Source organism: Natator depressus, chromosome 1 (genome assembly GCF_965152275.1).
Source record: "Natator depressus isolate rNatDep1 chromosome 1, rNatDep2.hap1, whole genome shotgun sequence".
In the NCBI taxonomy this organism is placed as follows: domain Eukaryota; kingdom Metazoa; phylum Chordata; order Testudines; family Cheloniidae; genus Natator; species Natator depressus.
The window spans coordinates 57,143,612-57,167,658 of record NC_134234.1 but is presented as its reverse complement, the minus strand read 5'-3'; the positions used below and the strand labels follow the sequence as shown (position 1 = coordinate 57,167,658).

The 24,047-nt window shown below is 45.8% G+C and overlaps 1 protein-coding gene across 1 annotated transcript in view; it reads left to right on the top strand.

The window, feature by feature from the left end:
- Positions 1-24,047, top strand: part of SETDB2 (SET domain bifurcated histone lysine methyltransferase 2) — a 97,961-nt gene that overhangs the window by 16,572 nt on the left and 57,342 nt on the right. Inside the window, exons 6-15 of the mRNA XM_074960670.1 lie at positions 6,122-6,187; positions 10,671-10,761; positions 11,450-12,001; positions 12,766-12,885; positions 14,120-14,289; positions 14,749-14,977; positions 19,283-19,379; positions 20,469-20,577; positions 21,585-21,919; positions 23,009-23,184. Of these exons, the coding sequence (XP_074816771.1) occupies positions 6,122-6,187; positions 10,671-10,761; positions 11,450-12,001; positions 12,766-12,885; positions 14,120-14,289; positions 14,749-14,977; positions 19,283-19,379; positions 20,469-20,577; positions 21,585-21,919; positions 23,009-23,184 (1,945 nt within the window). The remainder of the gene's footprint in view (positions 1-6,121; positions 6,188-10,670; positions 10,762-11,449; positions 12,002-12,765; positions 12,886-14,119; positions 14,290-14,748; positions 14,978-19,282; positions 19,380-20,468; positions 20,578-21,584; positions 21,920-23,008; positions 23,185-24,047) is intronic.

Genomic DNA, 24,047 nt, shown 5'->3' with positions numbered 1-24,047 from the left:
ATAGTAAGAAGATTATATATATACACACACACACATACACAGAACATGAAAAGGTGAAAGTAGCCATACCAACTGTAAGAGGCCAATTAGTTAAGATGAGCTATTATCAGCAGGAGAAAAAAACTTGTGTAGTGATAATCAAGATGGCCCATTTAGACAGTTGACAAAAAGGTGTGAGGATACTTAACACGGGGAAATAGATTCAATATGTGTAATGACCCAGCCACTCCCAGTCTCTATTCAAACCCAAGTTAATGGTATCTAGTTTGCATATTAATTCAAGCTCAGCAGTTTCTCGTTGGAGTCTGGTTTTGAAGCTTTTCTGTTGCAAAATTGCCACCTTTAAGTCTGTTACTGAGTGGCCAGAGAGGTTGAAGCGTTCTCCTACCGGTTTTTGAATGTTATGATTCCTGTTGTCAGATTTGTGTCCATTTATTCTTTTGCCTTGAGACTGTCCGGTTTGGCCAATGTACATGGCAGAGGGGCATTGCTGGGACATGATGGCATATATCACATTGGTAGATGTGCAGGTGAACAAGCCCCTGATGGCGTGGCTAATGTGATTAGGTCCTATGACGGTGTCACTTGAATAAATATGTGGACAGAGTTGGCATCGGGCTTTGTTGCAAGGATAGATTCCTGGGTTAGTGTTTTTGTGGTGTGGTGTGTGGTTGCTGGAGAGTATTTGCTTCAGGTTGGGGGGCTGTCTGTAAGCAAGGACTAGTCTGTCTCCCAAGGTCTGAGAGTGAGGGATCATTTTTCAGGATAGGTTGTAGATCTTTGATGATGCGCTGGAGAGATTTTAGTTGGGGGCTGAAGGTGACAGCTAGTGGCGTTCTGTTGTTTTCTTTGTTGGGCGTGTCCTGTAGTAGGTGACTTCTAGGTACTCTTCTGGTTCTGTCAATCTGTTTTTTCACTTCAGCAGGTGGGTATTGTAGTTTTAAGAATAGTTGATAGATCTTGTAGGTGTTTGTCTCTGTCTGAGGGATTGGAGGAAATGCGGTTGTATCTTAGATCTTGGCTGTAGACAATGGATTGTGTGGTGTGTCCTGGATGGAAGCTGGAGGCATGTAGGTAGGCATAGCGGTCAGTAGGTTTCCAGTATAGGGTGATGGTTGTGACCATCGCTTACTAGCTCAGTAGTGTCCAGGAAATGGACCGCTTGTGTGGATTGGTTTAGGCTGAAGTTGATGGTGGGATGGAAATTGTTGAAATCATGTGGAATTCCTCAAGGGCTTCTTTCTTTTCCATGGGTCCAGATGATGATGTCCTCAGTGTAGTGCAAGTAGGGTAGGGGTGTTAGGGGACGAGAGCTAAGGAAGTGTTGTTCTGAGTCAGCCATAAAAATGTTGGCATACTGTGGGGCCATGCGGGTACCCATAGCAGTGCCACTGACTTGAAGGTATATATTGTCCCCAAATGTGAAATAGTTGTGGGTGAGGACAAAGTCAAAGGTCAGCCACCAGGTTTGTCATGACATTTTCGGGGATACTGTTCCTGATGGCTTGTAGTCCATTTTTGTGTGGAATGTTGGTGTAGAGGGCTTCTACATCCATAGTGGCCAGGATGGTGTTTTCAGGAAGATAACCGATGGATTATAGTTTCCTCAGGAAATCAGTGGTGTCTCAAAGATAGCTGGGAGTGTAGGGCCTGAAGAGAGAGAGAGAGTCCACATAGCAGGACAATCCTGCTGCTAGGGTGCCAATGCCTGAGATGATGGGGCGTCCAGGATTATGGATCTTGGGTAGCAAATAGAATATCCCTGGTCGGGTTTTGAATCGCTGGCGCGCGCACACTCTCTCTCTCCCCCTCCCCCCCCCGAGATTGAGTGCTCCGGATAACAGAAAGTTGTAAACAAGTGTGACTAGCGAATAGAAAAACATTTTACAATGACTGCATTACAGCTTGGCCATAGCACAGCACAGACCCAACCCTAAGAAGCAGACATACTAGCTAGCTTGGAGGCAGTGAAAAGTGATTATTAATAAACATATAAATATCACTTTTCACAGCAAATTTATTCAGCCCCTGCAAGCTGGGGGACAAATTAAGCCCTGGATGGGGAGGTGGGTAGGGAGGCAGCAAGGGCCAGGAGTGAGGGAGGGGTGGTGAGCCTGGGGCTGGCATCCGCTGCAGCATGGCTAGGGCTGGAGCCCAAAGCCCTGTGGCCAAAGCCTCACCACCCTCAGGAATGTGGGGAACTCACACTGGCTGCCTGCTCCTCGGGCATTTGTGGCTTCAGAGGAAGGCAGGGCCCAACTCCTGCTGGTGGCTCCAGAGGATGGGTTACTGCTCTCCCCTGTCACCCACCTAGGAGTCTGTGACCGCAAGAAAAGCCCCTGGTGCCGTGTTTGAGAAACGAATGACAGGAAATAGGAGAACAAAACCCTCACAAAGTTATGTAGCCCTAAAAGTATGTACCAATGTTCCCTCATGTTTGTCCCACAGCTGCATAGGGTGTGAGGATGTCCTTTAGAAGAAATAGATGTCATCCTCTGCCTCCCTGGGTGATTCCACCACACTGTGCCAGTTCTTCATCTTCCCCTGTGCAAGTTGTGTGCACATATGGCATCCTGATTTCCTTGGGCTGCTGGGAACCAGGACCAGTGTGAATATGCATGGGATCCAGCTGCCTGAGCAGAGCTTTTAAACCAGACTTGTCCTGTGCCCACTTGGGATGGAAGCACTCCCCTTCACCCTCACAAATGCTATACAGTGTGTGGCATGCAATGGCATTTGCCACATTGACATCCAGACGGGTGCATAGGCTACACCCATGGGATTTGAGTCTACTAAACACATGCTCCATGACCATTGTGCAGCTCTACTGAGTTTGTAACCGCACTCCCATTTTCCAGGGTCATTAATGTCAAAATATGGTTTCATGAACCAAGTTAGGAATGGGTATGCGGGATTCCCCAAAATAACAGTTGGCACAGATAGACCATACAGAACAATATCATTTCTGGGGAATAAAATCTCCTCTTCCTCCTTCAAGTACAATCCTGATCTCCTTAGCACCCTGGTGTCATGAACCTTTCCCAAGTTTGTATTCATAAATCTGCCTCTGAGCTTCATGAAGCTTTGCAGAATGAGTCAATAGTAACCTTTTTGGTTTGCATACTTACCCCCTGTGGTGGGCAAAGTATTGGGATATGGGTATCATTGATGGCCCCTGCACAGTTTGGAAACCCCATCCTTGGAAATCCTGTTGTTACTTCTGGAACTTTTCTTATGACAACCACCCATGGGTAGCTCACAGTGTTACTTGCCTCACAGACCTGCACAACCACAACCCCGACAGTGGACTTTCCAACCACAAAGTGATTTGCAATGGACCTATGGCTATCTGGTGTTGCCAGCTTCCACAGGGTAATATCCACCCTCTTCTACACCAAAATGGCTTCCCTGAATCAAGTGTTCTAGTGCTGGAGGTTTGGTGCATGCTCCTCAGATGACTCCTTGAAGGTCTGTTTCTTCACTGGGACATTCTGAAGCCACTGCTGGCCATCTCTTGTTTTCCAAAACCATGTGATCCCACCACACTTTGCCGGTCCTTCTTCACCAGAAGCGACAGTCCACCCAAGGGCATACGGCGGCAATATTGGCATTTACCATATCTGTATCATGTGAGCTGAACGAATTGTCCTTGACCCTCCGGGTCAGCCACCTTCAACATGTCAAAGTTCTGCTCAAATTCCATTGAGCATTTCACCGATCACCTACTCCACTGCATAAATGTTTGTCTCGCAATAAGGAGCAGGAGCAGAACCGAGCACCATTCCGTCGCTTCAAGTCTTCCACCCAGCTCAGCAAGAATAACAATGAGGGGCGACGTGATCAGGAACCGCCATTGGCAACTGTGTGGGAGATGGTATCAACAACACACAGCAAACTGGTTCCTAGAGCGTTTCCCTGTCTGCACAGAACCCTGGGACACCATCCCTGAATTGGTAGCGCTAACCTAGCTTAGCAGCAGCATGGATGTGAGTGTATACGTTTACACTGCGTTTCACCATGTCCAGCACAGCATAATGTAGATATTTGGCATTTTGTGGGGCGCATGCATGAGCATGTACATGGTCCAGTACTTAAGTCTGCGTGCCAGTGTAGATGTAGCCTGTGTTCAAAAGCATCCCCATTAGGTGGGGAGCCCCAGACCTAAATCCAGGCCTGAACGAGTAAATGGGAAGCGAGGCATGATCAGCAAAAAATTCCTTGCTGCCTCCAAAGGGGTGCTTAGTTTGATTAATATGCATTTTGAAAAGCTCGCTTGAAAACCTGTTTTTCTGCTTTTATTAATGTAATTTTGCCAACAGCTAATCCTCAGTGTGGCTTTTTATGTATACGGAGCGGAGATGTTTATGCGTGAGAAATAACTGTGGAGCCTTGTGTGCTCATTTCTCTTGAGCATGTTTTGCACTAGAAGCTGAATTCTCCAGTTAATTGAATGGGTTCACATTGTAATTATGATGTCCTGAGAGTCTTTGTTAACTTTGGAGTCTCCGTTGTAACTTTAGATTTTCAGCAGGAAAAACTTTATAATGGAAGAACTTGGGGAGTCCATTACAAGATCGCTTTGATGGCATTAAGAGGTGAAACTAATTTCAGTGCAAGTCTTCAGAGATTCCTTAGGCTTGGTCTACACACAGTGTTTGTATGGGTTTAACATTTTGGTTAGGAGTGTAAGTTTTTTACCAAAATAGTTATACCAGTACAACCCGCAGTGTGGATGGCAGTTATGCTACTAGTATAGCTTATTCCCCTTCTATGAGAATAGCTACACTAACAGAAAGCGCCTTTATACTTGTCTAATGCATTCCACGCTAGGAGGGCTGTTCTGCTTAAATGAAACTAGTATCGCTAAAGTGGTACAACTTTTGTGTATACAAGCCCTCAGTATTGGTATTATGCAACATTACAGCAGCACAGTGTTGTACGAGTAAATTTAAACTCCTGTGCTGATGCAATAAAAATGTGAGATAAGACTTTAACTCTCACACTGTTCTATAAAGTCCCTGTTATGGTATCACCATGAAATATCAATGCAAGCTTTTACTGCCATTTAACTGCTGGTGTAGTGGTACATAAGAATGGCCATACTGGGTCAGACCAAAGGTCCATCCAGCCCAGTATCCTGTCTACCGACAGTGGCCAATACCAGGTGCCCCAGAGGGAGTGAACCTAACAGGTAATGATCTAGTGATCTCTCTCCTGCTATCCATCTCCACCCTCTGACAACCCCAGAGGCTAGGGACACCATTCCTTACCCATCCTGGCTAATAGCCATTAATGGACTTAACCTCCATGAATTTATCCAGTTTTCTTTTAAATCCTGTTATAGTCCTAGCCTTCACAACCTCCTCAGGCAAGGAGTTCCACAGGTTGACTGCGCTTTCTCCACACCACTCATGATTTTATATACCTCTATCATATCCCCCCTTAGTCTCCTCTTTTCCAAGCTGAAGAGTCCTAGCCTCTTTAATCTCTCCTCATATGGGACCCGTTCCAAACCCCTAATCATTTTAGTTGCCCTTTTCTGAACCTTTTCTAATGCCAGTGTATCTTTTTTCAGATGAGATGAGGGAACCACATCCGTACGCAGTATTCAAGATGTGGGTGTAGCATGGATTTATATAGGGTAGCACAATAAGTTACTATATGGCGAACTGGCGTTTGAGACTGACTTTCTCTCTTTAATAAACATTGTAGCTAATTTGAAAATGGCGATAATTGGCTTTGGCAGAAACAGCATCCAGCCCTTCTCAGCAAGAAGATGGTTAGCTAGCAGAGAAGGTGTAAAGACATTAAACTATACTAAAATGTATTATGGGGATGGAGACTTCTGAAATGCCCATCAGAAAAAAAAAACCTCCACAAATTTCCCCAAATCCAGGGAATTCTCTGTCCTGAGTTACCACTATCAGGACCAGCTGTAACATTATTGTAGCAAATGTAGGCCTCTGTCAGGGGATGTGTTGCAGTGCTTAGATTCTAGTGTAGCAGGAATAGAAGTTACTGTGGGACACTTATGCTCTGAATTTCCTGTTATTTGTCAATCATTCCTTTTAATTACACATTGTTATTTAGAAACAATATATCTGTTTTGTTTTGTAAACAGAATGCTTCCAAGCTTTGATACTGGTGGATAGAGCTGATGGAAGCAATCTCTTAGCATTGACAAATGGTATGTGTGCATCTCAACTCCATTTATTCTACACTCTCCACTGTTTTGTCATCTTGATTTAATCAGCAGGAGCATAAAGTTGAATAAAATAAGCCTGAAAAACCTACTAGCATTGCATGTAGACCAACTGTAGTGTTAGTCTAATCAGGCCCTACTGTGTTTTCTTTTTCTTGATTTTCACAGTTGTATGTATGTATGTACGGTTCCCTTCAAGGGAAGATGTGACACCTAAAATGAGAAGCATTGTGTTTTCTGGTATAGCAATTAGGGAGAGAAGAAAGGTTGAGCTCTTGATGTATTTCCTTGTCAAGCCATAAAACCTGTGGGGATAGATGTGAGTAGCTTATTTCTTTTAGAAGTAAACAAAGGGTTTTAGAAATGGGGCAGGGAATTCATAATGGAAATGACTAAATTTTTTTGGCTTATCACTTTAGTAATTCCTAAAAGAGCAGAAGAGGAAGGGAGAAGAGGAAAAGCTTGCTGCAGACATTAATGCATTGACAAGCAGCTCATTCATGGTCTGATCCTAGTTCATGGTTTCTCAACCTTCATTGCACCACGACCCCCTTCTGACACAAAATTTATTACACGACCCCAGGAAGGGGGACTGAAGATCGAGCCCCTCTGCTCTGGGCAGGGGGCCAAAGCTGAAGCCTGACCCCCATCACCTTTGGGTGGGGGGGTTGAAGCCAAAACTTAAGGGCTTCCGCCCCGGGTGGGTGGGGGCTGTAACCTGAGCCCCAGCACCCAGGGCTGAAGTTCTCCGGCTTCAGCTCCAGCTATGGGCGGTCGGGCTTGGACGTTCAGCTTCAGCCCCAGGCCCCAGCAAGTCTAACGCCAGCCCTGGCGACCCCATTAAAACAGGGTCGCAACCCACTCTGGCATCCCGACCCACAGTTTGAGAACCGTTGTCTTAGTTGCTCAAGTTTCCCACTGATGTTAAGGGAGAGTTGCAGGATCATGATGTTAAACTGCAAGGGAGATCAAATCTCAGGCTATGTCTACACTACAGACCTTACAGCAGCACAGCCCCTGTAAAGTCTCCCTTGTAGCCATTCTCCCATCAGCATAATTAAACTACCGCCAAGGAGCAGCGGTAACTATGTCCATGGGAGAGCGTCTCATGCCAACATAGCGCTGTCCATACCGGCGCTTTTGTCAGTGAAACTTTTGTTGGTCACGGGTGTGAAAAACACACTCCTGACCAACAAAAGTTTTACCGACAAAAGTGCTAGTGTAGACATGTCTTGTATTAGCACCTATATTAAAAGAATGCCTTTCACCTGGTTTAGGTCCACAATGTGAATTCTCTTTTTAGTCTAATGATCTGGGGGAAGAATGTCCATGAACTGGTGAATCTAAACCACTGTAAAAACAATGAGGAGTCCTTATGGCACCTTAGAGACTAACATATTCTCTCTTCCTGTCTGCAACCTGTTAAAACCCACCATTTGTCAAACAGAAATTATAAATATCAGACTTCTCCCTCTGCCCCATACTTTACTTTTTCTGCAAGGCCTCATGAAAAATGTAGTGATTTGCCTTAGAAGAGGAAGCATTAGTTAACCAGTCCCATTCCCAGTGCTGACAATATCAATGACGCAGGTTTGTAGAGTTTACATTATTTTATTAATTGCAGGCGATGCAGGTGTGCAGGGCTTAAAATTACTGCACATTAAGAGAAGTTAGTTTTTGCCTTTGAGTAAAACTTTTGTAAGATCCCTTTCAATTTGATGATCTATTTCGTTATACTTTTCATCTGTCATTAGTTAATTCTATTTAAAATATAGTATTGCATCATGTGGTGATGTAGAGGACACAATAAATCCAGAAACTTGTGTATGTGAATGAATGCTCTGTAGAGTATTTCAATAAAGCATTTACTGAGATGTGGCAATCAGTCTCCCAACATAAAAATAAAGGGCCAAACTGTGTCCTGATTTGCACCTCATAAAACTCTACACCAGGGGTCGGCAACCTTTCAGAACTGGTGTGCTGAGTCTTCATGTATTCACTTTAATTTAAGGTTTTGTGTGCCAGTAATACATTTTAATGTTTTTTAGAAGGTCTCTCTCTACATATGGCAATAGTTTAGTTATATAATATATAGACTTATAAAGTAAGCAAGGTTTTCAAAATGTTTAAGAAGCTTCATTTAAAATTAAATTAAAATGCTGATCTTATGCCGCCGGCCTGCTCAGCCCACTGCCAGCCTGGGGTTCCGTTCACCTAGGCCGGCAGCAGGCTGAGCCGGGCCTGCGGCCTGGACCCTGGCTGGCAAGGGGCTGGCAGCCAGAACCCCAGACCGGCAGCGGGCTGAGTGGGGCCAACAGCCGGGACCCCAAACCAGCAGGGGGCTGAGCAGCTCAGCCCACTGCCACTCAGCCCGCTGCCGGTCTGGGGTTCCGTCTACCGGCTCCTGCCAGCCAGGGTCCTGGCTGCTGGCCCCACTCAGCCCACTGCCAGTCTGGGATCCCGGCCCTGCCCACATAGAGTGGGTACCTACCTTCTCCCTGGTTCTAGCCCATTCTCTTCCTCTCTCTCTGCACTGAGCTGAGGGTGGGAGTGCACTGAGCACAGGGCTGGGGGTGAAGGCGCAGGCTGGGGGATGGGGTGTAGGGTCTGGCCAGGAGCTAGAATGAGGGAGGGGATTCAGGGTTGGGGCAGGAGGTTTGGCTGTGGAGTGCTTACCTGGGCAGCTCCCATTTGGTGTGAGGGGTGCACGTAGGAATGTGGGGGGGGGGGTGCAGGAGCTCCCATTTGGTGCTCACGGTGGGGGTGAGAATGTGGGGGGTGCAAGAGTCAGGGCACAGGGTGTGGGCGGCCTGGGTATGTGTGGGGGTGCAGGAGTCAAGGCAGGGGGTTGAGGGTGTGTGAGGAGGGTGCAGGAGTCGGGGCATGGGGGGGCTGGGTATGTGGGGGAGTGCTGGAGTCAAGGCTGGGGTTGTGGGGGGTGCAGGGGTCAGGGCAGAGGGCTGGGAGTGTGTGAGGAGGGTACAGGAGTCAGGACAGAGGTCTGGGTGTGTGGGGGGGGTGCAGGGGTCAGGGCAGGAGGTTGGAGTGTGTGAGGCGGGTGCAGGAGTCAGGGCAGAGGGCTGGGTGTGTGAGGCGGGTGCAGGAGTCAGGGCAGAGGGCTGGGTGTGTGTGAGGCGGGTGCAGGGGTCAGGGCAGAGGGCTGGGTGTGTGTGAGGCGGGTGCAGGGGTCAGGGCAGAGGGCTGGGTGTGTGTGAGGCGGGTGCAGGGGTCAGGGCAGAGGGCTGGGTGTGTGTGAGGCGGGTGCAGGGGTCAGGGCAGAGGGCTGGGATGTGTGTGAGGGGGGTGCAGGGGTTGGGCAGAGGACTGGGGGAGTGGGCTGGAGTTGTGGGGGTGCTCCCAGCCCCCTGCCAGAGCGGCTCACGGCAGGGGGCTGGAGGGGATATGCCCTGATTCCACCCCTCTTCCCCATGGCCCTGTCCCCACCTCTTCTCTGCCTCCTCCACGGAGCAGCGGCTCTGGTTCTCCCCCTCCCTCGCAAGGGCCATCAGCTGATCGGGGGCAGGGAGGGAGAGGAGGAGGGGCAGGCACGCAGCATGGCAGGGCCAAGCTTCTTCACCCTTCCTCCGCCCGGGGGCGGGGGGGAGGAGAAGAGTGGGCTGGGGCAGGCAGGATTTTTAGTGGCACACTGCTGCCTGCCAGGGTCCCGGCCTGGGTTCAGCAGCTGGCGCTGAGCGGGTCCGGCGGCTGGGACCCGGCAGGCAGCAGCGTGCCATTAAAAATTGGCTTGCGTGCCGTCTTTGGCACGAGTGCCATAGGTTGCTGACCCCTGCTCTACACACTACACTGGGGTTGCATAATATGCAAGTCAGTTCACAGTGTGGCTCAAACAATGCAAACTCTGGGTTATATTTTAGGTCATTTTTTTTTTTTAATAAACCAATATCTCTACTGTCGCACTATGTATGTATATTTTTTATGTATAGTAGCTGTAGGAAATTCCAGGGTTGCAGCTAGATCAAACTTAGAAGATTTAGGGCAGATGCAGTTCAATATTCTGATCCTTGTTGGGGGGAAGGGGGAGATAAATGGTGGTAGCCCATTTCTCTGCAAATTTATCCAAGTACTGTAGGTCAGTGCTCCTCAAAGTGGTGGTCCGCGGACTGGTGCCAGTCCGTGAGCCATCAGCTGCCGGTCTGCGCGCACATTGGAAAAAAAAATTGCCGGTCCCCCACATCAGCTAGCTTGAGAAGCACTGCTGTAGGTGACGCACTGAAATCTTTTCCACTGGAGAGTCTCTAAGGTTTATCTAAGTTCTCTATTGTAGTTTGTTTTTATTAAACTGTTTCATTAGCACACGCTCTCTTTTTCTTTCTTTTTTGGCTAGTGTAGTTCACAAAAGTGAAGTGTCTTTTTAATGTATTTGGTATCTGATAATGTGGTGACTTGTAAGTTTAATTGTAAAAATGTAATGTGGATTGCTGAAGTCTTTGTATATTATTTTTTAAAGTAAACGATGTAACTACTGAAGATGGGATGCAGAGAAGCAAACCTAGGTTACAGCCTTCTATATCAAATGAAAATACAACAGGTTCTCCTTTGTGAGTATACAGGTCACATTTCAGTTTACTGTAGTCCATTCTTTTAAATATTCTTTGTCTTGCACAAGAGACTTTGGCACTAACGCTGTAAAATTAAATGTTTAAACGCAATTTTGAATCGTGGTTATGGCCGAAGCCTCGGAGTTTATAAACTGATCTGTGTGGACGACTTGAGTGCCCTCGAAGTTACAACATGAGGGGGTGTGTTTGCCTGTAGCTGGAGAAGGGATAGAGTGATAAAATTTTGCTGTGTATGAAGGTGTGCAGTTAAAGCCATGGATAATTAAGGTACTGGGCTGGGACTCAGGAGATTTGAGTTCAGTTCCCAGCTCTGCCACAGACTGTGCAGGACCTTGGGCACGTTCAGCTGCTGTTCTGTAAAGGGGGTTTTATGATATTTCCTTTGTCTATCTTGTCTATTTAAAGTGTAAGCTTTTTGGGGCAGAAGCATGCTGTAACAGATTGCTCATACAGTGCCCAGAACAAAGAGGCCTTGATTGCCATTGAAACCTCATGGCACTAGCTTAATACAAATAATGATCCATTGAAACCCTGGACTTCATGACTGGGACCAAGAGTTATTTTCTCCCCCTACTGAAGAATGTTGAACAATTAAAAAACTGAATCTTTTATTGGTAATGCAAAGCATGGTTCAAATTATTATTATTTTTTTTGTGATTCTTAACAGAATGGAGGCGAAAGAAAAATCACACTCAGGGAATGAAGACATATGTAGTGAAACAAGGGAGCTATGTTACCAGAATCATGACTGCTCTAATGTATGTCTTTCCAACAGACCACTGAACTCGTACAAGGGAGAAAACCCTCTTAAAATACCAATCCTGTGTCATTTCCAGAGACGACATGCAAAAGCAGACTTGCTTTCAAAGTCACTTGATGTGAATTATAAGGCCCCCTGTGGGAGGAGTCTGAGAAACTTTCAAGATGTGCAGAGTTACCTGTTTGAAACAGAGTGCAACTTCTTATTTGTCGATCACTTTTCTTTCAACACATACGTACAGCTGGGCAGAAACACTCTGAACCGAGAAGCACTTGTATTTGATTTTGATATCAGCAATGGAGCAGAGTCTGTGCCCATTTCCTTCTGTAATGAAGTTGACAACACAAGATTACCTTATTTTAAATATAGGAAGGCCTCGTGGCCACGTGGGTACTATCTGAACAACTTCTCCAGCATGTTTCTTGACTCATGCGACTGTACGGATGGCTGCACAGACGGGTAAGTAGAAAAAGTTGACCTCTAACTAAAGCCCAGTCATATAGGTGCCCTGAATAACATAAAGGGAGACTGTCAAATTTACTGTGTGCATTTAGCAATATAGTAACTTTGTCTAATAATACGCAGGGTAAAAAAAGCCTTTGATGGTCCAAATTAAAAGCTCTAGCTCTGCTGTGCTTGCAGAAGAGTGGGGAGCAGCAGATCCACTGCATGCTCCTCCCATCCCCTTGCAGGCTCTTTTTCCACAGGAGTTGAGACTCTCCGGTTATGTAGGGAGTGGGGCCAGAGCCAGACCAGGTGTTGTTCACAACAACCCTTTGTGGCTATAAGAGTGAAAGATAATAGTGACAGAGTCAGTGTTATCTTCTGTTGCTCCCCAATCTGTGTTGTGAACTCTAGTCATTTTCTGGTGGGGGGAGGGAGATGCCGAAGCAGTGGCAGGCTCGGATGCCATGATAGTACAGATTTTGTTCAGTTTGTTTATTTTGTGTACTAGACAGTATTTTGTGTAGTCAGTTTTGCTGTGTCCCCTGATGTAGTTAGTCCCCCCCCCCCCCTTGTTGTTTGGACCTTCTACAGGGCACAGGCAAAAGAAAAATTCTTAAAGAAGTAGGAAAATGTGACTGTGGACCAAAAAAATTGGTGGAGGGGGGCCTGAAAATACTTAGAAAAACATAGGTTTCAGATTGACTATATTTAAAGTTAGCTTTGTCCCTTTAACCACATCCTTATTTTCACATGATAGTTTACTGTTGCCTTTCTAGGTCCAAATGTGCGTGCCTACGGCTGACTGCAAAAGGCTGCAATGAAAATTCTGCTTCACCAAGTAACAAAGCATCTTGTGGTTACAGGTATAAAAGGCTGGATGGACCTGTCCCCAGTGGGTAAGACACCTAGAGTTTACACTGGTATTTTATCCACATACAGTTACAGTATTCAGGCCATGCTTAAACAGCTTTTGGTTAGCCAGCATCTTGGGAAGGGATGGGGGGAAGGGAAGGGGCGTTCTAGTGATTGTATTGAATGATCATGATGAAATGGGAAAAGTACTTTCGTTTTGAAAGCCACAGCATGGGGTTTTGTATTACAGGAATTATTTTTTTATACTTCAGCTTGCAAGACTAGCATGGTAGATCTCAAAGCACTTTACAAAGAGATCACTATCTCCTTACAGATAGAGAAGCTGAGGTACAGACAGGTGAAGTGATTTGTCCAACATCGCCAGTAGACCAGTGTCCGTGCTACGAATAGAGCCCAGGTCTCTCAGGTTCCAGTCCCGTGCTCTGTCCCCAAGGCATACTCCCCACTTAGGGTATGTCTACAACTGCAGTTAGACACCTGTGGCTGGCCTGTTCCAGCTGACTCGGGCTAAGGGGCTGTTTAATTGCAGTGTAGACATTCAGGCTGGAGCCTGGGCTCTGGGACCCACCCACACGGTAGGGTCCTAGAGCCTAGGCTCCAACCCAAGCATGTACACTGCAGTTAGACGGCCTCTTAGCCTGAGTCCCACGAGGCCGAGTCAGCTGGCATGGGCTACCTGTAGGTTTTTAATTGCAGTGTAGGCATACCCATAGCGCACGTACTGTGGTAACCTGGCATTGAACCTGGAGTTGCCATATCCCAGCTGGCTCTTGTATGACTCCTTACGGAATGAAAGCCCTCACTGAAGTTGTTCCAACATTTTGACAATCAACTCCACCCCAAAATGTCACAAGCTGGGGATATTTTAAAAATCAGAAAAATCCTAGAGTCCATGGCAGCCATGACAAAGTCCATCCAGGTTGATTGTTTGCTCTTTTATGCTTTTAAATATGTTCCAAGAGTAGAAGGGAGTACTTCGTTCAATCACTTGTCAAGACTGCAGAATCTATGCTGCATAGCTTATTTAGGTAATATAACTATGGTATATATTACTCACTCATCCCTGAAAATCTGATGGATTCTTGTAAGTGTTCAGTCAGGAATGGGGAAGGCTAAACTCTAGAAGTGCAGTGATTTGCCCATTCTTTTCTAACCAGATGTCTTTGTCTTTTCAGTGAGCTGCTCTTTTATTTGCTTTTGCCAAGTATGAACAAGCGATATTTTATTTCATTTTTAATTTTTCTTTTTTTCTGGCAGAATTTACGAATGCAACTTATCGTGCAAGTGTGACAGAATGAGGTGTCAGAACAGAGTAGCACAGCATGGTATCCAAGTTCGGTTGCAGGTATTCAACACAGACCAGAAGGGCTGGGGCGTCCGCTGTCTAGACGATATTGACAAAGGAACATTTGTTTGTACTTATTCAGGTAACACAAAACAATGCCTGAAAGATTTTAGCACTGTCATTCTCAAACTGTACTTTGTGGAGCCCTTGCTAGAGGTCTGCAAGCTGCAGCATTTTAAGAACCAAGCAGTGAGCAGGATATGCTGGGTTGGGAGGCCAGATACATCCATAAAATCTGCTTTTCAGTGTGCACCAAAGAATAGAAAAAAGCTTAGAAAACAACTGTAATCAAGTGGTGCTAGCCAAGCACTCAGATCATTCCAAGGCTAGATTTCTGTGACTCCTATCTCAAAGGTACTATCCCTTACCCCACAAGCTTGTCTGTTCTGTGCTAGATTCCACAAGGACAGCTCCCTTGCAGAATGAATGGTGGTTGCATTGCACGCTCACAAATAGTGGTCTTGCCCCTGCTAAAAATATAACTGCAAGGTGAGTCAGAGTGAACATGGACTAAACTAAAAACCTTCTGCTTTTCTTCTAGGCAGGTTAATGAGCAGAGCTGAGTCTCGGGAAATGGGAGATGTCGATCGTGAGGCCGAAAAGAAGGATGCTGTGAATGAGAAAAGTCCCAGCTCACTTTCAGTAAAGAGAAAACTGGACACTACTTGTTCAGATTCTGAGATTGAACTTGTCCAGACTGGTAAAGACAGCATTAACAGGAGGTGTGAAACTTTATCTCAGCCTGCGGATGATGAATATAAACCAGTTGTGTAAGTTGTAGTAGCAGATTTAAGGTAAAGATAGACTGTATGCTACGATTATAGACTATTCAAAAAAGAACTAGATAAGTTCATGGAGGAGAGGTCCATCAATGGCTATTAGCCAGGATGGGCAGGGATGGTGTCCCTAGCCTCTGTTTGCCAGAAGCTGGGAGTGGACGCCAGGGGATGCATCACTTGATGATTCTGTTCATTTCCTCTGGGGCATCTAGCACTGGCCACTGTCAGAAGACAGGATAGCGGGCTAGATGGACAATTGGTCTGACCCAGTATGGCCATTCTTATGTTCTCATCCCATAGCAGTACCCACAGTGGAGCTTGAGTATGTTCAACTGAGCAGTCTTTCATATTTTTTTAAGCTTATTTTTTTATATTTCTTCAGGCAGGACACAGTTGTTTCTATGAATTAACTTTATTCCCAACCCATCTGGAACTTCCTTGGCATTTTCCAGAAATCACGTTAGTCTCCTGAATGACTACATGTTTGTACTTGAGCTCTCATGGTTATAGTTCATTATGTTAATTTGAAAAGGGAGCAATGACTTTCATATTTTTCTCCAACCGTGCAGTATTTTAAATTAATCACTAATTGTTCTGTCCTCCTCCTTTTCCCCCCAACCCTTCACTTCTCAGCATTTTGAACTGTTGTAGCTAGACACTAAGGTCTGGTCTACACTAAAGGGTTAGTTCAGCGCAAGGCAGCTTACGTCGCCCTAACTATGGAAATGTCTGTGCTTAAATTTCACTCCCACCAAAGCAATAACTCCACACCCACAAGCAGCATAGAGTTCAGGTCAGTGTAGTTAGGTCAACATAACACAGTGTAGACACTGTGTTGCTTACAGCGACTGCTAGTGGCTTTCAGGAGCTGTCCCACAATGCCCCACGCTGACAGTACAATCAATACAAGTGCTCCTGGTGAGGATGCGCACCACCGACACAAGGAACACCATGTAGACATGTAAAAGCGATGTCACTACTGTGGTGACTGAATGACGATGTAAGTTAGGTTGACTTAATTTTGTAGTGTAGACATAGCATAAGGCCCTAATCTTGCAGTCAGTTTCATGGAGATGCAATAGTGTGTTCAGTGAGGGGAGCTCATCTCGGGAGCTTTAGCAGCCTATGAGAATTTCCAAAAGCAAATGATGGCTTGTCTGTAAAGTAAACTTGTTACTCTGGCAGCATGGGTGGCAGATGAAGGCGGGGGGAGGCTAGCTCCCTGCCCCGCCTCTTCCACCTGCCCCACACACACTCCACCCCTGCTCTGCCCCGGCCTTGTCCTCTCCCCGCTTATGGTGTCTGATCACAAGACACACGCCCCCAAAAAACCCTGTCCCTCCTCACCCATCTCCCCCCGCCATCCAGTCCTTCACCGGGTCACCCACCTACCGCATACCTCCTCACTCCTCCTGCTGCTCACCTCCTCACCCCCCGCCAGCTGCGAGACCCCTCCCCCACTGCTCACCTCCTCACCCTTCCGCTGCAAGAACCCCACAAACTGCCACTTGCCTCCTCACCACGTCCCTCCTCGCCCCTCCACAGGGGTGGAGGGGAGTGGAAGAGAGGAGAGACACTGCGAGCAGCGGGGAACTCTGGAGAGGGGAGTGTGGAGTGGAGGAAGACTTACCAGGCAGCAGCAGATGGTGGGGCCCTTGAGGAAGGGGTGGAACAGGGAGAGGAAAGGGCGGGGCAACAATGGCCTAGGTGTCCGGCAGCGGGTCAATGGTGGCTGTATCAGGGGGCCTGTTATACCCTCCACCCATGTTTGGCAGGCAGCATGATGTAGTCTTTACAGGAAAAAGCCAAAAGTCAGATCTCCTGAATTCTATTCCCTGCCAGCCCTGCGACCTCTGAAATTCTCTCTCCCTCAGTTTACCCCTCCATATAGTGGGTGCAAATCTTTAGTACCTCATGCTAGAGGTTTATTGTGAGGCTCTGTAAAGCCCTTTGAGATCCTCAGATAGCCAGCTCTTTAAAAGAGCTACAAATATTTTGGATGGGAATCTTCCCTGCACACTGTCTCTCAAAACACTTGAGTCAGACAGTAAATCGGGAGTTGTGAGCAAGGCAGTGACTGCATGTGTATATTTTCAATTGTGAGATGAAAGGTGGTGGAAAGCTACAGGAAGAAGGAGAGCTGGTCCCAAATTTCAGGAGCTGTAGGAGAGAAGGCTTTTGCAGTAACATGGTCAAGACTGTGGAGAGTCAGAGAGGGGAGTAGAGAGAGGAGGTCTCTGAGGTAGGCTGGAGCAAATCACAAGTGATTCAGATACATATTTTTTGTATTCACAAACTATAACTATGAAATTGATAGCAAAGCTGACACACGCTCGTTTCCATAAACCAAGCCAATTGTCCATATTCAGACTTGCATTTTCAGCACCACTGAAACCTAATCCTATTTGGAATGAATCACTGTATAAATTATATAGTTATCAGTGATTAGCCAAATTTTACTAATATTATACATAATATAAGATACAGGAAACACCATTTTTAAGCTATATTTACTGCACCATTATGCTAGATTTTACTTGATTATTTCCAGTATTTAGAAGAAGAAAGATTCAAACTCCTGTGTTAAATTCCTACCGGCAGGGAGCACTTTTTTTTGTAATCTTTCAAAAATAAAAAATAAACCATCAGACCAAAGATCACGAGAGAATGTTAACATGATTGGCATGGGGTCATGAATACAGGTTGTGTTGTACAGGACAAATAGACTGTAATCCACATACCAGTGTCGTGTCACTGCATATGTTGTATCACTTCAGCTTCTGAACTTAATATAGGTACCGCAATCTTAAAGAAATCTAAAAGGATAATATTTTTTGCCTCCATCTGTAGCACAGGAAAAATCATGACCTCTATATGGGGGTAGGGTTATATTAATTTTGTAGATAAGATTTCTGGAGCAGGGACGGTCACTTACTGCATGATCCTACAGGTGACTAGCACAGTACAGCTCCATCCTGGCTGATGCCTGTAGATGCTACTGCAATGTAAATGGCTCATAATATTAAACCAAAGCTGACTTTGAATAAAAAGTTTAATTTCTAAGGGTCATATCCTACCTTTCCCTTCTGTTAAGAGGGTGTGCCAGGGTGCTCCACTCACTGCTAGGATGGCGCCTCCTCCTGGTCACTCCAGGGAAAAACTGATCAGGTCAGCACCCCTTCCCATGGTTGCTAGCCATCCCTCTGTCTGTCTCTGCCAGTCTGCAGCCCCTCTCTCGCTCCACAAACTACTGCCGCCTCTTTGTGACTTGGCCCTCCGGCCAGGTCACCAAATGGTTCCCCTTTTGGGTTGGAAAGTCTTTCCTTGCCAGCAGTCCTAGGCAGTCATCCCATTCACTGTCTTGTAGTGCTTCTCCCTCAGTGGCTGGCAGGGGAACCTGGGCCCACCTTCTATTCTGGGCTCCAATTCAGGGACCCTTTAGTCAGCAGACAAGGTCTGTTCCCTTCTAGACCTTACTGCCTTTCCCTGATCCCTGTCTTACCTTCCTGGCCTCCTCCCTCTGTGGGTTGGCCAGCCCAAACACACCTCTCCTCCCAGAGAGTGACTGCAGACTTTCCCAGCAGCCCCTTTCTGCTACCAATTTCCAGCCTGCCTTTATAGCCCCAGCCCAGCTCCTTCCTCCTCACTGGGCTCCCTCACTCTGTCAGGGGATTACTTGGCCACCTGACTCCTCTCAGCCATGGCCTGTTGGGTTAATTAGCCCCCTTCTTAGTCTGCAGTAACCCTTTCAGGGCAAGTGTGGGGTGAACACCGCATCACAGGGAGTTAAGGTTCTTTTAGTCTTTATAGGATTTTGTTTGTTTCAGTGGTATGTTTACAGTCTCTCTCCTTGCAAATTGTGCCTTCCAGTTTGAGGTGTTAACAGCTATAGCACGGAAAACCCAGAACCCTGAATGTAGATACTCTTACTTCAGTGATGAGCATGGTACAAGAACCTAGATGGATGAACAGATAGAATTTGGCTCTTGACAGGAACATTAAGGAAGAACTGATTCAGTTTGTTTTTAAAATGTCTGTGGGATATACAAGCAACTCTGTCTCCTTTAATGGTAAAGCATGAACAGCGTATGATGGACCGCCTTTTAAGAGTATCAGTGAGGCCAAATCCTGCAGTCTCTGCTGAGGCAAAACTGCCACAAGATTTCTACTAAGTATCGACTGCAGGCTTTGCAGTCTGTTCTGTACAAACTGGAAAACATTAGCGAAACAGGTGTTGCAAGAGTTCTTTTATCAGTCTTTAGTTTTTCATAAAATCCTTTTGCCATCTCTGTGCAGGGTTCAGAAATATGGATATAATCCAAGGAATCTGAGAAGCCCAGCCATTAGGCCTAAAACCAGAACTGCTATTCTTCAGACTCGCCGGCTAAAACTGGTAAAAATGCCAAATAACAGATTGTATTCAAAATTATACATATTCAGTGAAGTGGGAAGGCAGTTATTTATGACCTTATATCAGTACACACGGCAAGACTTTTTTTAAACAACCTTTTTTATTTGCATCTATCATGGGACTTCTGCGATACAGCCCCGCCTGCTGCTGGCACTGGCCCCATCCCTTCCCCCGTCTCCCTGCCAGCATGTGCACGGTATGTGCTCCTTGAGCTGTCTCTGAGACTAGCACAGCCTCCTCACTTCCCTTCCCTTCCCTTCACATATACGCAGCCCCCAGGACTGTCTCCAGGAAACAACACTCCCTCAAATTGTAAGCAACTGTCTCTCCTCCCTGCAACTGCAACATCTTCCATGTCCCGCCTAACTGATGAAATAGGAGAGGAAAAGATAAACACTTTTGGGAGCCAAACTCAAAGCTGCAGCATCCCTTGCTGCACTAGTGGTCAGGGCCTTATGCTCTGCTGCTGCAGCGCAGACTGGAGAATTTGATCTGCCACATGGTCTAATATGGAGCGGCAGGAAGTATTCGCTCAGGACACATGCACAAGAGGAGGTGCTGGTCGCACATGAGTTGGCCATGCTAGTATCAGTGAGTGATTAGCTTCACAGCTGATTCAGGCAACATGGATGAGAGCTTCATACCAGAAACAGACAGTATTGGAAGTCCCATGATTAGTCACTGGTTTGTAATGAAAGGGGAGGAATCTTGCTGACCCAGTCCATTTCAGTTAGCTCTGCATACAGAGCTAGCTTACGCCCTGATTCAGCAAAACACTTAAGCACATGCTTAAATACATGCTTAAAACCTATTGATATGAGTGGGAGTTAAAGTGAAACCCATTCTTAAGTATTTTGCTGCATTGGGGCCTGTGTTCTGGGAGGCTTGTCTGGATAATTCTGAATTATGATGTCTAGGCTTGGAATTTAGCCTGTTAAAACTCACTCAGTCAAAACAACAGATTACAGTAGATTTGAAACTTGAACTCCAGGGCCTTTAAGCCCAGTTGTCTTTGGCTCTTGATGCAGAGATACATAGAACACAGTACCTCACAACCTTATTTCTTTTAAGGGAGTCGCTACACTGGTGCACGATGCCAGCTCGGATGAAGATGATAGTTCTCAGCCCCAGCCGTCAACCAAAACAAAACTAACCACTGGAACCAAAAAAGAAAAGGAAAGTAGGTTTGCAGAGCTATAAATATTACACTGGTTAGCACGCTTGTGCCCAGTCAAGCGATACAGTTGCACTGTAGAAAACAGTCTTTGAATGTGTGCAAACCTGTTCAAATGCCATATCTCTAACTACAGTGGCATTATCTGTGTAGCACTTAGTGTGTCCTACCAACAAGCCTTAGCAGCCACTCAGATTATTATTTATTACACCATAGGTGTAGATAGTGCTTAAAGACTCAGAATTTAAAAAGAAATAAAGGTTCCCTGCCCTGAGTAGTCTACAGTGTAATGGCCTGATCCTGTAAGAGCTGAGCACTCCTGGAAAGGTGGTAAGCATCCTGTACTTCTGCTGTCTCCAGTGGAAGTTTGGGGGGGCGAAGGGCAGAATTGGGCTATTTTATTAGGCTGACACAGCAATGGTTAGCAATAAGCAAAGAGGGGCAGGGCGATATGGGAGAAAGAAGGGCACAGCTGTAAAAGATCCTGGGAAACATATACTGTTGAATATGCATCTTATTAACGCCTTATTAAAATTTGGGATGCTGTGCAGAATGCAGGTGGAGATTGACATTAAAATACCAGCTGGAAGAAGTGAGTTCTGAGAAAGGATATGAAATAGGAGTGCGGGGAGAGACTGGATCATGCACAAGGTTTGGGGGGGCTGTTCCAGGCACTGAGGGGGAAGCATAGGCATTTATGGGAAATGACATGGGAAGCAAGAAATTGAGCTGAATTATCAGTGCAGAGTGCTAGTGGGGCTTTAGGGAACCAGTAGAGGTGAGGTATGGATGGGGCAGAGCTTCTGTTATACTTCTGAAGGTGACAAGGAATCATTTGAGATCCATACATACCAGAGGAAATAAGCCAGTTCAGGAGTGGGTGGGCATTTAGGGTCAAATAAGCCAAATGCATTTAAGTTTGCAATGTTACCCTTATTATCATTGCTGAGTCATTTTCAGTTGGTGCAAACAAATAATGTGTTGTTTTGATCTCTTGAAATTTCTGTTGACAGAACCCAAACTGCAGGAAAAGCTAGGAGAACAAGAGGAGGCCATGCAGTCTGAGCCAAGCATCACAGATACTGCAAAATCTAAAGAAAGAAGGCCATCTCCAGAAGATGCAAGAGGTGGTAAATCAGCCAGGCTGGATGATGCACATGCTATGAAACAGTCCATGGGCCTACTCCAAAGAGACGACTTCAAAGAGGAAAAAAATAGGAGATACACCCAAGATCCACTCTGTAATGAGGAGGCAGAAGGTGATGAGACCCCTCTGAAGAATTCTAATAAAGAAAATATTTATTTATTGGATGCCACAAAAGAAGGAAATGTGGGCCGATTTCTTAATGTAAGTAATCACTGGTAAATGTGTGTGCTGTTAAATCACTTTAATTTTTTTTAAATTTGCTTATTTGCACAAACGAAAAGTATTAATGAGTTTTTCAAAATTCGACTCTTCTCTTCTCCCAGGATGAGTAGTGTGTGTTTTTATTTTTGGGCAGGAAATCAAATAGCCCTAGATTATGAGGATTCTCTGTTTCCTTGCTGCATGTTGAATGGCCTTGCCACTGGGTGCTACACTGGATCAGAGCGTGGGCTGGATGCTTGACTAGATTGCGGGTCTCCTTTCAGCCCCATTCATATTCCGAGGCCATTGTAAACTGTCGTTTGTGTCAGTTCAGGGATATGTTACATAATGCTGGGTGAAATTTCTATCCTTACTCCTGACCTGTACACATGTAAAAACTGTCTACTAAAGAATCCTTCCCAGGTTTCACACTCAACCTAGCACATGCTGAGAGGGGACCTGGCTGTTCTAGGCAGTGCTGTGTAGATATCCACATTATCCGGGTATATACCCAATAAATCTGCCAATTGATTTAATTCAATTGATTGAATTTTCAAAATGCTCCCAGCGATATGAGTACTAGAAACTCTCATCTGCACACGCATAAGACTGGCCTTGTTTTTCCCATGGGCATTTATAGGTATGTCAAGCCAAAATCTGCACAAATGTTGACATTATGCTCCTTAATGTAGAACAGAGATAATGATAACCTGTCACATGACTGTCCATGTGCATACACCTGTGTGTGTGTCCAACTGGGCTTGGCAGAATTTGAACTTTATTTTTTTGTAATTTTGATGATTAATATCAATTTTTATTTAAGCATTTTTTCCCATTTTTAACCATTTTAATTTTCAGTTGTGAGAAATTGAGGGGTTGGGGTTAGTGCAGCGCTGATAGCAGGGCAGCAGGGGGCTGCCTGTGCAGGTGAGGGGCCTGAGATGCCAAGGCACAAGGAGCCGGGGAGGCTGTGGTCCTGGCCCAGCCCCAGGCCAGGGCTGCGAGGAGCAGGATGAGTGAGTGAATGACAGCGAAGCTGCAGAGGACTCCCAGCACAGCTGCAGAGCCAGTGACACTTGATACTTGCAGGTGCAGGCTGCGGTCCTGCTGGGGCAGAGCAAAGACCCCTGGCCTGGGCTGCGAGGAGGCCTCCCCGCTGCTGAATGGCTCCTGCCCGAGGATGGCCCTGTACTCCGGGCCGTGACAGTAGAGCTGCAAACGGCTCCCTGCATGGCCACGGGGCCAGTGACACTGGATTCCTGCAGGCACTGATCTTGAGAGAGGCTGCCATTGACGGATGTTTTTTCGTCCATTTCTGTGTGTTAGGTGAAATCAATATTTACTGGTACCTAACTACGTAAATCAAACCCTGCCAACCCTCCCTAACTGTAAGCACTCCTCACCTCTGCCTGGCAATTTCCACATGCTTAGAATTGTTTTATTCATGCCTGTGCTCCCAAAGATTGCTCTCTTATCTGACAGCGTAGCATCTTTAATTTATTATTGATGGTGATGACTTTTGTTCCTGTGTCAAATTAAGAGACAAAAATCTCACCATAAACTATTTAAGTGCAGATTGACAAAAGAACTTTATTATTCGAGACAAAAAATTGTTATTTTAGAAATGCTGGAGATAGTCCTTCCCTCCAGGCGACCTAATTATAGCAAAAACTGCTGCATGCTAAATGTGGGTGGTGAAAGAGTGGCAAGAGGGCTGTCTTTTCTCTTTTTTTTAAGTATGTTACAAATGTTTGGGGTAAAAAACATATAAACATTCTACAGCCAGAGACTGAGCATCCTACTGATTAATTTTAAATCTATTATTTTGTTTCACAGCATAGCTGCTGCCCAAATCTCTTTGTACAGAGTGTTTTTGTAGAGACGCACAACAGAAATTTCCCTTGGGTGGCATTCTTCACAAACAGGTTGGAACTATCTTTTTTTTTTAATGTTCATTCAAAGCAAAACTGTTAGAAAAGTATCACATTATTTTCCAGTAGACAAGTGTCCCAATGACAAAAACCACATTCTTATTGATCTTGTCAGAGACCAAGGCCTGAATGGGTAAGGGGACTAAACTACGTCGTCACCACAAGAGAGATTTTTCTCTAGTGTTATATGGGGAAAG